General features: G+C 29.2%; 3 protein-coding genes across 7 annotated transcripts; 2 read left to right on the forward strand and 1 right to left on the reverse strand.

The window, feature by feature from the left end:
* Nucleotides 1-5: 5 nt before the first annotated feature.
* On the forward strand, nucleotides 6-4,461 carry LOC130452828 (EGF domain-specific O-linked N-acetylglucosamine transferase). The gene is made up of 5 exons (XM_056792297.1): nucleotides 6-896; nucleotides 959-1,292; nucleotides 1,346-1,621; nucleotides 2,541-2,643; nucleotides 2,700-4,461. Exons 1-5 carry the CDS (start codon nucleotides 218-220, stop codon nucleotides 2,862-2,864), a joined length of 1,557 nt encoding a protein of 518 aa, XP_056648275.1. The 5' UTR covers nucleotides 6-217; the 3' UTR covers nucleotides 2,865-4,461.
* LOC130452829 (uncharacterized) lies at nucleotides 4,345-9,764 on the reverse strand. Of its 3 annotated transcripts, none has more exons than XM_056792298.1 (2): nucleotides 8,790-9,586; nucleotides 4,345-7,298 (listed from the first exon to the last, which is right to left on the reverse strand). In XM_056792298.1, the coding sequence occupies exons 1-2, from the start codon at nucleotides 8,849-8,851 to the stop codon at nucleotides 5,957-5,959; spliced, it is 1,404 nt and encodes a 467-aa protein (XP_056648276.1). In that variant the 5' UTR covers nucleotides 8,852-9,586; the 3' UTR covers nucleotides 4,345-5,956. The 3 variants fall into 3 exon arrangements, with proteins under 3 accessions (XP_056648276.1, XP_056648277.1, XP_056648278.1); XM_056792299.1 differs by lacking the exon at nucleotides 8,790-9,586 and adding an exon at nucleotides 9,635-9,764 and having other exon boundaries at nucleotides 5,004-7,298; XM_056792300.1 differs by having other exon boundaries at nucleotides 5,004-7,298; nucleotides 9,314-9,585.
* A 1,288-nt stretch (nucleotides 9,765-11,052) lies between these two features.
* Nucleotides 11,053-15,792, forward strand: LOC130452830 (TBC1 domain family member 20). Of its 3 annotated transcripts, none has more exons than XM_056792301.1 (8): nucleotides 11,053-11,317; nucleotides 11,366-11,485; nucleotides 11,540-11,689; nucleotides 11,748-11,842; nucleotides 11,951-12,144; nucleotides 12,756-13,082; nucleotides 13,831-14,031; nucleotides 15,406-15,792. In XM_056792301.1, the coding sequence occupies exons 1-8, from the start codon at nucleotides 11,164-11,166 to the stop codon at nucleotides 15,419-15,421; spliced, it is 1,257 nt and encodes a 418-aa protein (XP_056648279.1). In that variant the 5' UTR covers nucleotides 11,053-11,163; the 3' UTR covers nucleotides 15,422-15,792. The 3 variants fall into 3 exon arrangements, with proteins under 3 accessions (XP_056648279.1, XP_056648281.1, XP_056648280.1); XM_056792303.1 differs by lacking the exon at nucleotides 15,406-15,792 and adding an exon at nucleotides 13,661-13,764 and having other exon boundaries at nucleotides 11,079-11,317; nucleotides 13,831-13,930; XM_056792302.1 differs by lacking the exons at nucleotides 13,831-14,031; nucleotides 15,406-15,792 and adding an exon at nucleotides 13,661-13,824 and having other exon boundaries at nucleotides 11,079-11,317.
* Nucleotides 15,793-16,224: the final 432 nt, after the last annotated feature.

Genomic DNA, 16,224 nt, shown 5'->3' on the forward strand with positions numbered 1-16,224 from the left:
AAAATAGAAAAAGAAGACTTTTCTAACCTGAAATAAGAATCTCGTTTTTATAACTACGCTTATATTTTTTACGAAAAGTTTTATACCATATAACTATCATTGAATATACGTTAATAAATTTACATTAAAATAATAAATCTCCTATTCTTCAGTCAATTTGCGTACTAAAATCAAAGCAGTGAAGTGAAGAAAATTAGAATATTCAGTTTTTATTACAATGAGTACAGTATTAATCTTAACAGTATTATTCGTACAAGCTTACTGTGATACAAACTTTACTACAATCAACCTACCTGATGAACACATTCCTTATTACTTTCGAAACTTTCCCAAAATGGCAGGTAAATGTTTAAATGATGATAAATGTCCGTATAAATCGTATTTAAATGAAGATGTATGTTGGGGATACGAATACGACTGTGAATGGGAGAAACAATACTCGAAACCTAATTGTCCAGGAGATCATAAAGGGTGGGTGAAAACTAAAGCAGCCCAAGAAAGTACTTTTTATACACAAGCCGACTTCGGATATATTAAACAACAGTTGAGGGAATTAAAAGTAGTTTGTGAGCCACTTTTTCCTCACGACAGTTCATTGGAATGTTCGGAACATTTACGATTCTGTAGAGGAAGAAACATAATGATAAATTTTACTAAATTAATGAATAGAGATGAACCTATTCGGTACAAAATGGATGTATTAGGTGAAGGTGATATCGGAGGTTATTGTGACTTGAAAAAGGAGTGGTTGACGGAACAATGTGATCATATCAGCCCTTTGCAAAGCTGGGGACCTGAATTGAGATATTTCAAGAGATTAGATCATAGACCAATTGTTGAAGGACACTGTGATATAGTTATTGAAAAACCCACTTTCCTCATGAAAATAGATGCTAGTAAGTTTATAAAAAAAACTCTACTATAAGTTATTTATGTTTTTTTTTTTTAAATTTTTTAGCTGTTAATATGTATCACCATTTTTGTGATTTCTTAAATTTATATGCTTCTTTACACTTGAACGCCACACAAGAAGATGCTTTTTCAACAGACACACATGTTTTAATTTGGGAAACGTACAATTACAGATCAGCTTTCCAAGCAACTTGGGAAGCATTCACTGATAATGATTTGTGGGATTTAAAAACGTTTCGAGGGGATGTAGTTTGTTTTAAAAATGTTGTTTTCCCTCTTCTACCGAGGATGATTTTTGGGCTTTATTACAATACACCTGTAATCTACGGCTGTGAAAAAAGTGGATTATTTGATGCATTTTCAAAACACATTTTACACAGGTAACAGATTTTCTTGTATATTTTTTCACTTTTCGAGTAGTTTTATATTCTAGATTGAAAATTTCTGAATATAAAAGAAAGAACAAGAAAGTTCGCATCACTTTTTTAAGTAGAACAACTAAATATAGAAGGATATTGAATGAAATAGAATTAATAAAAGCTCTTGGAAAAAACGATAATTTGGAGATACAGAGGGTTGTTTATGACAAGGATATGCCTTTCAAAAAACAGTTAGAACTCACCAGAAACTCTGATATTTTTATTGGAATTCACGGAGCTGGATTGACTCATTTGTTATTTTTACCGGAATGGGCTGCAATTTTTGAAATGTAAGTAAATATACTTTTTTATCATGAACAATATATTATATATACTAATTAACCAAAAAGAACGAAGAATACCATTGAAATAGGGGCAGTCAGAAGAGGATCTATTAATTAAGACACTTTCCCCAAGGTCCTACAGGGACTAACTGAAATAAAGATAGTTAGAAGAAGCTTTATTGATAAAGGACGATCCTCCAAGATCAGAAGAAGCTTTATCAATGGAAAAAGATCCTGCAGGGATTCAATCAACCAGAAAGAACGAAGGAAACCACAGAAAACTGAAATAGGAGCAGTTAGAAGGGGCTTTATGGTTAAAGGACAATCCTCCAAGATCGGAAGAAGCTTTATCAATGGAAAAAGATCCTGCAGGGATTCAATCGACCAGAGAGAAAGAGGGAAACCACAGAAAACTGAAATAGGAACAGTTAGAAGAGGCTTTATGGATAAAGGAAGTTCTTCCAAGGTTAGGAGAAGATATAATTGATGAAAAAGGTTTCTACAGGGACCCAATTGGCACAAAAGAGCGAGGGAAACCACAGAAAACTAAAATAGGGACAATTAGAAGAGGCTTTATCAATGGAAACAGATCCTGCAGAGACTAATTAACTAAAAAGAGCGAGGGAAACCATAAAAAACTGAAACCAAGATAGTTAGAAGAGCCTCAGCCCGCAAGATGCACGTTTTTTCATAAAAATAAAAACTTTTATCATCTATCATCTCTACTCCCCAATTCTCTAGAATTACTTGACTCCAACTTGTTACTGATTGATTTCTCTCTCCTTTTTTTATTAATATACAACTGTCATTCTTCTTTTTATTGTCACTGTCATTGACAATAAATTTAATGTCAGTGTCAAACTTAACCTTATTTTGTAATTGTCAAACTTAAATTGATACATTTTTGTACTTACTTTATCCATAGATACAATTGTGAAGATAACAATTGTTATTTTGACTTGGCTAGATTGAAAGGAATCAAATATATAACATGGGAGGACATAAATAAATTGACCATAATCGACGATGTGAGTAATTGCCTACGTGACTAGAACGAAAAAATTTCATATAAAAATTATTTTAGGGATCATATTCGGGAGGGGCACACGCTAAATTCGTCAATTACAGATTTGATCCTGAAGAATTTGTTAAACTGGTAAACAGAGCAGTAGAGTACGTTAACAACCATCCAAAATTTCAGGAATATATCAAATATGTAGATATAGTAAAAAATCATGAAGAACTTTAACTAAAATAGGCTTTAATATCTTGTTTTAACTAATATGTTTATCAACACTGTTATTAATAATTTGAGACATTCTGGATTAATTTGTTTCCGGTTGGTTAAAAATGAAATTAATGAAGAATAATATCGTTCTAGAAAAATTTGATAAATTCTTACTAAACTCGAGTATGGTTGCAGGTAATTAATTTTTTTCATGTCAAGTTTATCACATTTGCATTGAATAAAATTTAAATAACCAAAATGAAAGCGAAATCATTTCTCATAAACAATAATATGACTCTTATTTTTCAAAATTGTTGTCACAATTTGATTTTGTGAAAATTTCTTGTCATTTATGCAAAAAAATCTGACAACCTCGCACTAAATTCTAATATGTTTACATGACAGTTTTTTTTCCAATTTGTGACATTTGCATGGAACAAAATATAAATATCCGAAGTGTTAGTGAAATCATTACTCATGAGCAGTGATTTCAGTACTTTTATTTTCTAAACGTTGGCAGCGGCCGTGTTGTAAGATTTAGATTTGTCAAAATCAAGCGATTTCGTAGGAATTTTGGTTTTGTTGTTTTTTATACTCATTTTATAATTAATTATTGTTAAATTATCATTCTTCTTTTATAATTAATAATTTTTTCTTCTATTTAAGATTATTACTTAAATATTTTATATTTTCAATTTAATTAACTTCAAAATTTTATACTACGACAGGAAAAAATTTCAACGTGGCAACAATGTAAAACATCTGTCATATGTCTTTGCAACTTTATTCTAAAAGCAGTAGTTCATTTAACCTCTCAAGAAATGTTTTGAATAGAAGTTGGGTTTAATTATATTTGATTTCGATTAAAATTTAATTAATTAGGTGCTATTTTTTTCAATTTATCGAAATAGTAGTTATTTTACTCGTATAATGCAAGTTTAGTTCGATTAACACGAAATAAATTACAAAGTGTTGAGTGTAACAAAATAATATACTTGTGCTTTTATTTATGCTAAAATATTTGCCATATTTTCAAGAAATCTGGAACTGTGCAATTACAGTAAGTAATCAGAAAAAAAGACCCATTTTTGTTAATCTTCAAACTTGACTTTCTAGCATTATAGTTACTTAACTATTAACATTTATTTTTGCATACGATATTTATAATACTTTTAGTGCGATTTTTAGTATTGGTAATGCAGTATTTAAAAAAAATTCAGTATTAATAAGTGTAAAGTTTTACAGAATGTCCTTTATATAAATAAATAAAGCTAATGGTCGAGACTTTCCACATTTTTAGTAACAATTATGATTGATACATTTAGATTGTGTTATTTATATGATTTAGAACCAAAACTCGTATTATAATATATATTTTTACAATTTATCCGACATATTTTGGTTCCAGTTTTCTTGGTAAAATAAATGCCATATTAAGAAACTTATTTTGTCATAATACGATTGATATAAGGAACATTTTAGGGTAAATAATATTGAAATGTTTAACAAAAACATAATTTATTCAATCCTTTTTTAGAAACATTGTTTTTTACATATTTTTTTACAATTATTTTATATTTGTTAACAAAAATACAAAAAAATAAATATTATAACAACATATGTTTATTAATTATACTTATACCATAAAAATACTAACAATTAATTATTATTGGGTTAAAATATAAAATAGAATTTTTTATTTTCAACAAGTTTTCAGTATAAAATTTTGTGTCCAAGATTTCAACATTAGACAACTCATATCTTTTATCGTTATTTGCTATTATTTCGAGGAAATAGATCGAAGTGAATATAAAGGATGTCTTATAAATAATATAAGATCACTTTGTTATTAAATAAATAAACAAAAAGAAAACCCATCGTATCGTTTCACCATAACGTCCAGCGTTCCATTCTTTGGTTTTATATAGAAAAAATTTTTTCATACAGCAATATATCATAACTTTCATAGATGTTATCTAATAAAAAGCGATGTCTAGTACCTTTAGAGAGTCTGGTAGTACTGCGTTAATTTCCTACTTCTTCCCTTGTAATGTTACTTATTACATACATATTATCTGACATTTTACAATTACAGGCAATTTTGACCCCTATGCCGTGCCTGTTAAAGGCCCCAGTTCTTCTAACAATGTTCTCTTTGTTAAATTTGAGAACGATTAGGATTTAAAAATGAAAAACTCGCCAATGTTTACAAATACAACGCGTATTCCAGTGAGTCATCCTACAAAGATGGCCGAACTGTCAATGATGTCATTCCGAAATAATGCATTGTCATTATATTTGATCTGTGATTGGCAACTGTTATTTTTACAAGCTTTTCTTTCTTCTTTTTTATTTCAATTTATACTGTTATTTTACCTACATTTAAAATGGCCTTTTATATTCATAGGTTTAAATTTTTTTAGAGTATTTACATTTTTGATTATAGTTAATCGAAAAATTGTCAGATTTCAATGAATTTTTTTCAAAAAACTTTCATTTCTACGGAGGAAGCATGAAAAAATTAGGGGAAATTAAAAATTTTGATATAATAATTGTTATGATAAACCCATTATTTTTAATAAAATTGTTTATAACTTGTTTGCAAAGCATTAACGTAGTTTATATACATATTTTTGTTGATTTATAGAAAAAAATCGTATAAAAACGTTTATTTATTCATTTATTACTTGAAACAAATTATATTACTTTAATGATTTCTCAATAATGTGTGAAAAAATGTCAAATTTTAGTGTTTTATTATTTTAGGCATGAAAAATCTATTTTGTTGTGTATATCTATCTTAATTTTTTGGCAAAAAAAAGTTATTAACAATTATACGTTGAATAGGAGCTTGTAGAAGTTTTCATTTTTACAAATTTCGAAAAAATTCATTGACATCAGATGTTTTTTGGATTTTAGTTATCAAAATGCCGTTGAATGAATTTAATTTAGGTGAAATTATTGTATTAATATTCAAATTTAGAAGAAAAAAGTTCAATACTGTGTATTTTATAAAAAATCCTTATACCGAAGAAAATCTTTCAATTCTGGCAACTCTGGAAGAGCCATGGTGGTTTATAAATGTTGAATTTTGTATGTCAACGATTTAATTGTTAAAATTTAAGTCTTAATCCTCTAGATTGCATTAAAGCTACAATCGAACAATTCACAGCCATATACGCGACAACAATGGTTAACGCGGTATATTGTTCGACGTCCGAAGTTCTAATCGTCATATTTATAACGCCCGTTAAAACATTGGCGACTAGAAAAAATACTAGACCGTTATTATTGACAGCTTCGTAAATGTAAGGAACGAAAATGGTGTTTTTATGAACGAACATTACTTTTTGAATACCCTGTAAGCAATAAAACAACCCGGTCATGAAAATACCCAAAAATAAGATCCACAAGACGTAGGCGGCGTTCGCGATCCGTCGAGATATACCGAAAATTTGTTGAAAACAAACAGAAAAAACCAAACAGATCAAACTGGCGATTAGGAATTTTTTCAACAATTTAAAAAAATTTTGATTCTTATTTTTCATATCTAATATAAAACCGAAATAAACCGAATACAAATACAGTATTATAAACCCGAAAGAAGAAACTATACCCTCTTTATTAGCTTTAAAAAAATTATCCCTTTCGAAATCGTCGAAAACGAACTTTTCCAATCCCCCCGATAATAATATCTGATCGAGCAACAGCAACAACGTACCGTTAATATAAAGATTTTCGATACTGAACATATTCAACAAAAGCGACGTAACGAGCTTCGTCACGCCTAAAGTTATAAAAAAATTCCAGTGGCGTCCGTATTCGGAAACTGGGACGTGGTAGTGAAACAATTCCGTTAAAACGAATCGAGCGCTACCTATTAGAAACAACGGCAACGAACCTCGAACGGATTTCGTTACGGGGTTATTCAATCCGCGAGATTCCGGCGACACTATACCGTTCGAGAAAACGTATAAACCTACCCCGGTATCCATTAAACTGTAACCTAAAGTATCCATTTTGGCGAATCTCGATGGGAATATTGGAAAATCCACGGCCAAAATAGCAATCACAGATAAAATGTTTATGGTCGATCTAGTGTTCGTTATAAAATTAGTATCGAACGAAATTTTTTTAATCGGCGAATTATTTTTTTTCCAAATATAAAAGAGGAATAAAACGCTCGATGAAATTAGTGTAAATAATACAAAATTTGGATGATCTGACAGCAAAGTCATACCTAATATTAACGGAAATATAAGAAAAGTCGATTCTAATATAAATAGATTAAATTTTTCAGTCTGTAGATACGTTTCTAAGAAAACCATAAAGAAAACGTAGAAAAATGAAGGTAATATCACGATGAAAGTATCGAAACCTGTTCTGTTCAATTCCGGAATGGAATTACTCGTAATTATTCCCTCATCCTTGATATCCGCTATCATCTTTTTGATTCTAAAAGGGAGAAAAATAAACGATTACGTCAAATTAAATGTTACAACGAACGTTGTCTGAAGTTGTTGTCTGACAATCATTAATTAGTCTTGTGACTGACACACCTATGACGCTGTCATTGTAAAGTCCATATGACGTTCATGAAGTATCAACTGTCAAAACTCTATGTGTCAAATTTGATTAGTGAACGTTCTGGTCGTTCATTTGAGGTAGTTACTGCAGAAAATATCAAAAAAGCCCACAAATAGGTTATATCTAATCGTAAATTGAAATTACTAAAGTCATAAAAGTATCAGAAGGCACTGTGTATCAAAAACAACGTATTGATGATTTAGAATAGTGTTTGTCCACGTTTACACTTAATAAATGAAATTTTTTGCCTCGAAATATGACAACGGGTCCATCACTTCACTCCGGAATCAAAACGATCATCATCTGAGTGGACTGAAATCAGTGAACCTAACCACGTCCAAAGGCACAACAGTCAGCTGGGAAGGTTATGGGTTTGAATGCAAAAATCAAGAAAAACGGCCTCTTATGTCGAAAAAAAAGTCACTGTTTCACCAAGACAATACACCGATTCACAAGTCAATGGCAACGATGGTTAAATTGCTTTTTCATCCACTGTATGACCCAGATCTTGCCCCCAGCTACTCGCCGATAAGGAATTCAGCTCAAATGAAGAAGCAATTTCTGAAACTGAAGCCTATTTTAAGTCAACAAGCACGACATCGAGAAGTTAGAGGCGTTGGCATGATTATATTTATTAATAAAATCGATTTTTGGAAAAAAATGTGTTTTTCTACGAAGGTAATTATATTTTTGAGATATTAAAAACGTTGGAGCACCACTTGACTAATTGTATAGACTCTAAAAGGGATTTATTTCTTTGTTAGACAGAAACATTTTCAGACAACCCTCGTATATATTTTCTGATAGTTAATTTTTTCGGAATAACCTAGTACAAATTATTTAGACTAGTTACTTATTGTAATTTATATGAAATTAGTCACAACATTGCTTTTAAGTTTAAAAATATGCAATTCAAAAATTTTTGCTTGGGTATTTAAGAAAACGACGTTTTTCCATATTTGTGGTATGAATTTTCAATTGAAGATGAAACCATTAATACGCCCCAATGTTGTTTTTAAATTTATCTAAAGGAGTCGTGCAGGCCACATAGACTTGGACTTGGAAAAACAATTTTCTAAAGATCATTTTGTGGACTAAATCAACTTAGATGCTTTGTTTTCAACAACTTGTTCAAATTTTTCAACACAAAATTCTGTTCTCGCAATTGGCCGTTGAATATAGTGGCAACTAGGGGCACTACGTGAACGCAACAGCCCCACTTTCATTCCCAACTATCACCAAAGCAAAAATTTCGTTTTTACTCATAATTAACCACTCTTAGTTTTTTATTAATTATGCTGCTATAAATATTAAATAGTTACCCACAAACCATAGTTTAAATAATTTTGAATCACTTACTTTTCATAAAAATATGCAGGAAGTCGCATTTTGTTAATATTACACTTTTCTATTATCAACATATAGTACCAACAAATCTATTTACATGTTTTATCTTGGAGATTTTATCAGTCTAAATTAGAAAAAAGTTCAGATTTTTCTTACAGGGTGAATATGGTATCATAAGGAACAACTGTATTTACATAAATGGTATGTAGACAAAACCAAATAATTTTTTTGTGTACTGTCAACATTTTTTGACTAAAAATGTCACATTTTCTAAAGATATTTATGATAAACACATAAATAAACAATGAACTTTTATATTTAAAAATTACTTTTTGCTAGAGATTTTTTTTTAATTTGAATGTTAGTACCCTTTTCCAAATACTTGTTTATATATTTTCAAAACTAATTTTATATATTGTGAAATAATAATTACTCACAATTCTCATACTGTTAGTAAATGTTGTTAATATTATTTTATTATTATATACAAAGTGAATTAATTATTTTTTATTATATTATTTTAGTTAAAATATTACCTGTATTATTTAATCACCCTATAGATACTTCAACTGTTTTAAGTAGAAAACAGAATATGTTTACTTTATATTATTCATTCCACTTATCAGTTATATGATAAGACGTGTTGGATACTGATAAATAGTTATGGATATTTTTTCAAAGCGAATAAATGAATGTATAAACAAAAAAAGACAAAAATCTGGTCGATTAAAAAGTAATAATATTATAATTTATACCCCTACTATTTATTTAATTATTTATGAAATGACTACCTTTGAACCTATTTGAGTATACGATTTTAGATGTTTTAAATTTACAAATATCCATTTTTTACTTACATGTGTATATTGCTTTCAGATGTTCTTCATTATAAAACAATAATTTCACTATATTAACATTATAACGTTTTGTTGTTAACACAAATTTAAATTATAATGGACGATTTGTTTTGACTTAAATCAATGGCTTTGACAAAAGACAGTTATCAAAGTCAGGCAATTTTTCGTGACTATGATTATAATTACTTGACGTTTTCAGATTTTTATTAGTTAATTACGTATAATTAATTGAAAAAGGAAAATTTCAAGAAAATACAGTCATTTCTCATATTTATTAGTGTGATTTTCTACAGGTTTATGTTTAACGTAGTGCTTTTTAATAAATTTAGAAATTTTTCCAGCCCACGAGGGGTATTTACAAACAACTTTACTTTCATCGACATTCACTTCAGATTCTTCTTCATTTTCTTTGAAATTTTCGTTCAAATTCGATTCGGAATTATATTTAGCATCATTAAATTTAACATCTAATTTAATAAATGGATCCCATGACGAGAGAGGTACTAGATATTCTTCGGTTTCGAGCATTCTCTTGTCACCGACTAAAGTAACCAGGTTAACCAAGGAGGGACTTTCACCTAAGTGAGAACCGTCTCCGGGAATGGCGATGTCGTGCATATCCCATCTACTTCTTCTTCCTTTTATAGTTAAATCACTACATTTAACACGCACTACGGTTATTTCGGAATCGGTTTTTTTTAAAAATGAGTTGTTCAAATAATCTCCCTCGTTAATAAAACCGCTATCATCGAATTGTGAATAACTCGGAATGTTTTCGATGGCGCTACTTGGATAAGAATACGCATATCGGTAATGGAATCCGTTTCCGTTAATACTATATTGGCCTAATATCTTTTTTGAGTCTATGATATCTTCAATTTGTTTAAAATTTTCTCCAGTAAATGAAATATCATCTGGATTGAGCATGACCACTTTGAATTTTTAAACCTGAAACTCATGTATCAAAATCGACAAGACATTTTATTGACAAAAGGGTACTAAGAATTTCATTATACCCTGTTTTTAAACTAGGACTGATTTGAATTTTAAGTTGGTAAGTCTGTAGATTCCTGATTGATATATTTATATTTTTTGATATATAATTGACAATTATATAAATTGTAACCAAATAGTGTAATTTTGTTTTTTCTTGGAAACTATATTTCGAAATATATTGATACTAGTAGTAATGACGTCATGTATTGACGCTTTATTTTTAAACATAGTGCGTTGAACCATAATTAGACACTTTATTGAAAAACTTCTTTTCGTAATAAAAAGCGTAGAAGTCTAAAACCTAGTGAAATAAATGATTTTGAATTTTCCAATCGTAAAATTACTTCTTGATATAAATATCTAGGTAGCATATTTATAACATCGCTAAAAATCGACCCACTGAACTGACGTTTTATTGTGTTAATCAGCTGTTTGACATTTGTTAGTTGAGATAGGGGTCGAGGTTATTAAAAATTGTTTAGGGTATAATTGATGATGTTTTAAGCGTATATTTATATATTTTTGATTTGAAAATGGAACATTTTGAAGACGAAATTAGTAGTGTAGAAGAAGAAACTACATCTTTGTTCAATAATGGTTCATTTTCTGAAAAAAGATCAGATGAATTTAATAACGATTTGGATGAGGATGTAGAAGATACCCGGTCAGAATTAAAATTCGACAGAGGTAATAACACGAACAATATTTAAAACTGTGTTCAAATATCGTTTTTAGAATTGGAAACTGAGGAAGAAACAGATAAAAGATTGTTAATAGAAACTGCTTTGAGTAATGCACTCAGTACTGTAAAAACTTGGCAGAATTTCGCTATATCACCGTACGGATTAGTAGCGGGTATCTTATTTTTATAAATATTCGTATAAAATCTCCGAATAACGTTTTTTTTAGATGATTTGAGGTGCAAAGTTTGGCCTTTGTTATTAGAGGTAGATCCTACGCCAAACGAAGTAATACCTTCTTTAGAAGAATTATCTAGTCATAGTGAATATCAGCAGGTAGTTTTAGATGTTAATAGATCTTTAAAAAGATTTCCACCAGGTATTTTTTTTTTATTTAAAGTTGATAATAAAAAGTTTTTATATTTGTTTTGTTTCAGGCATTCCCTATAAACAAAGATTAGCTTTACAAGATCAACTGACTGTTTTAATACTGCGTGTTATTATTAAATACCCACATTTACGTTATTATCAGGTAAGTACTAGAATTTAAATCATTCTTTTGTAGTTTATGGTGTTTAGAATTTAGAAAAAATCCAGTTTTGATTCTTTTACAGGTTTAAATTTAATATTTTGTTTATAGGGTTATCATGATGTTGCTATAACTTTTTTATTAGTCGTTGGAGAAGTAGTGGCGTTTAGAATAATGGAAAAATTGAGTACAACTCATTTGAGGGAATGTATGGAACCTACAATGGAAAAAACATCTTACAGATTGAATTATATCTATGCTCTTTTATCTAAAGTCGATATAGATCTATGTAATTTCTTAGATAGGTAAGTAACGATTATTTTTCTAAAGATTCTAAGGAAATTTCACATACATAATACACATGGAATGCCAAAGTTATTGACCAGATACTGCTTGGCTCAAATGTCTACATTCAAAGATATTGAAGTTCATATTTCACTGATGGGTCCCAATTTCAGGAGAGTTTGATTTAGAAAAAGGACTGACTTGGCACTAACTTGATCTAACTTAACAAAAATCCGACTTAATCAAATCAAAACGGGATTATCCTAGATTTTAAGGGGGCTGACCATGCCTTTCCAGATCTTTATGACATAACCTAACCATTGGAAGGGCTAACTATGACTCTCCAGAGGTCTTTATGTCACAACCTAGCCATTGGAAGCTAATTATGCCTCACCAGGTCTTTTTGATATAACTTGGCCATTGGAAGATATGAACATGGCCCTACAGGTCTTTATGCAGATTAAAAAAGCCTACAACAGCTCTCTAGGTTTCCCTTAGATCAGCTTGGATCAGATGGAGCTCGAAGACTTCCACATATGTTCGCTATTTATATGTACTGAGGATTGTATATTAACTTTCTGTAGTTACAAAATTTGTTGTAGATATAAATTCAATTTCCTGTTTTTCATAGCGCCTCAGTTGGCACCATGTTTGCCTTGCCTTGGTACCTGACTTGGTTCGGCCACTCTCTAAACCAATACAAAGATGTGGTTAGACTGTACGACTTTTTCTTAGCTTCTCCTCAAGACATGTCCCTGTACGTAGCCACTTCTTTGGTAATATCTCGAAGACAAGAAGTGTTTACAGAAGGTTGCGATATGGCTAGTGTTCATTGTCTACTTTCTCAGATACCTGACAATTTGGATTTTGAAATTATTTTGGAAAAGGCTTCTGAGTATTACAGGAAATTTCCTCCCGAAAAATTGGAGCAGATAGTGAAGAAACGGGTGCAAAAAGAGTATGTACAATTTGGATTTATGTTAATAATCAGATCGATTATGTCTTTTTTTAAAAATATATTTAATTTTCGCTTTTACGTTTTTTTGCTTAGCTATTTATTTTTGAGAAAAGATAAGCATAAAAATCTGTAGTATAAGCTAAATATTTTTATTTCTTATTTTGTTTTTTTTTTAGTAGCTTTTATCTCCAAATGTTTTTTTAATAAATAACTTGCACTTCTTTTAGTTATATTTTACTTAGTCCTTTTCTTGCTTGCTCCTGAATGTTTTTAGTTGGTGGAAGTTTAATTTACAAGGCGACTTATATACTTATAGATGCTAATTTATCTATTACTTATATTTCGCCCTGTATAACAGGGTTTAAAGTAAAGATACATGATTAGGGGTTTGTTTTAAAATTCCAAACTTCTGTTTTAATACACAGGGGCGTATTATAACGATTATATTAATAATTTTCGTATTCATAAGAATGTGAAAAAAAATCTTTTGATTTACAAATTCATGTGTCTTCTACAAAACCCTAATCAGAATTTAAAAAAAAATTGATTAAACAGTAATATCTGCTTTTTATATATAGCACCTCTGGCTTTGTTATAGTGACAACCTGTATGCACACAACTATCGCTTTTAAAAATATTCTTTACCCTTATTTAGTATTTCGAGCATGGCATTGTTTTTTTCGTAAGTTTGATACCAATAAAAAAAATTTACCCCCATAAAAAAACCATCGGTTGGACGTTTTTTTAGGTTAGATCAACGTAAAAGAGACGAACAAATTATGAGAAGAAGATTGAATAGAAACAAGAGTTTGTGGCATAAGATGAACCGAAATTTCCCTGCTTGGTTGGTGTTTAAGGGAAAATACGGTTTGTTATTCGCTGCTGCTACGGTTCTTATCGGATATATATATTTTTTGAAGTTTTCCGAAGGACGACATCCATTCAAGAGGTGAGTAGTCATTTATTATTATTGTAAATTCTGTTTTTTCAATAATGTTGTCAGATTTTCCAAAAAATATTGGTATACAAGTCATAAATTGACTATCGAAGGATTATTTATGTCTTGTTATATTTATGAAGAGGATTGAGCAAATACTCAAAATTGAGGCAGATGAATTTTTATTATATTTTTTTTCAGTTAGTTTTAAGGAAAAGTATCATTTTTTATAATAAAAGAAAGTTATTGTCAAGTTGAACCATAATTTTGAAATAAGAAGCTTTTTTATTTAAATTTTTGAAAAACTTATTTTATAATAATAAAAATACAAAAATTCTGTTGTTTATATTATTTCCGATAATCTCCATAATGTAGTTAAACTCGGCAACGTAGCATATCATTAAATTTATTTATAACCTATTATAATATAATATTATAATTTAATGACAAATTTTTATTCAAATTTATTATTTTTACATAATTTTGCTATTAATGATTGTAAATGATCAATATCTTCAATTTTATGTAATTATTCATAGTAACTAACCTCTAAATCATTGTTTTAACGAAATCCTATGACACTTTTGACACATTTTTCAATTATTCACTATTCACAATTCACTTTGATTAAATTGTTAACAAATATATCACCATGAATAATTTGTTTTCAAATTCGAAATTGTTTGTTGTTGATGTTAATGTATCATTATGGCATAAAACTGTAAGGAACATTTGAACTACCGTTTCCCAATATGGCGGCTACGTTGTCATTTGATACAAAAGTTCATTGGTAGGATCATAGAATAAGAAATAAAGGAAGGAGCAATAATAGACTTTGACATAGTTGTCACATATGGCGGACGATGATATCCGCTTTACCATAGGCGTGCAATAAAAAATTATTCTGAAGTAAATAATATTAAAAAAAATGTATAGAATTCTGAATTAAAAAATGGTTTATAAATATAACGAATCTAATACGATTTTAACTAAATTAAATTGTTATAAAAATGGAAAATTTGATCTACCGTTTTCCAAGATGTCGGCTACGTTTTAATTTGACGAAAAAGATTATTGATAGGATCATTGAATAAAGAATAAAGGAAGGAGCAATAAACGGAAGTTTGGTGCAAATGGCGGACGGTAATCTCCGCTTTACCATAGGCGTACTATATAAAAATTTATTGCCGTTTCTGGAAATTTATTGATGCGCCATTTTTGCACAAAACTGTAGGGAATATTTGAACTACCGCTCTCTAATGTGGCGTCTACGTTCCCATTTGATGAAAAGTGTAATCAGTAGAATAAATTACGGGGTGTTGTCACGTTTTAATAAGTTGTTATTTCGAAAAATAAATATTTTCTAATGAAATTTTCGTTTTTCAGCATATTCAACACATGACATTTGCTTGTTCCCGGTACCATAAGTTCTCTAACGCATAAAAGATTTTATACAATTTTTTAATTTATTTTTTTAAGGGGTATATAAATTAGGTTTAAAAAAAGCGATAAACAAAGCCTTTAGTATTATTATTTAATGGCTTAAGGGTTTATTACGAAACAAAAATGATTAAAATTATAAATAATTTTAAGTTGTTTTTTATTATTTAATTTATTGTTTGTTATATAGGTGTCGTGTTATGTTTTTTCTCAATAAATATGTACTCAAATGTATTAAAATCGCATTTAAATGTCATTTTGATAGAACCGAAGTTGAACATGTGATTTGTGCAATTAATTTAATAATTAATAAAAATAGTTTTCAAAAAAAAACCGTCGTTTCATTATTACCAATCCCATTTCTCCCTTTTTACCCACTTTTTTTAATATGAAGAACAATAAGAAAAAAATTAAAACAAACTTTGCTTTCAAATTCTTTTATTCATAAACAAATTAATTAAAAAAAATGTTAAATGGAAGATTTATAAATAATAAATATCTAAAAAAGAATTAACAACCCTATACGAAAAAAAAAACAACCTTTACAATAAATAAATAAATTCTAAAGTCGTCAGTAATCGTGTTAAATATCATACAAAAGCTGATGCACCTTACATCGTTATATACAACGTCACATCCGTTACAGTAGGTTGTCTACACAAATTTTATATGTTAAAAAAGAAGAATTACTAGTATGGCTGCTTCACGTCAAAATGAGGTTAGTACTGAAATATTTTTATAATAAATAAAACATTCCTTAAAATT

The sequence above is a fragment of the Diorhabda sublineata genome, chromosome 2, assembly GCF_026230105.1.
Source record: "Diorhabda sublineata isolate icDioSubl1.1 chromosome 2, icDioSubl1.1, whole genome shotgun sequence".
In the NCBI taxonomy this organism is placed as follows: Eukaryota; Metazoa; Arthropoda; class Insecta; order Coleoptera; family Chrysomelidae; genus Diorhabda; species Diorhabda sublineata.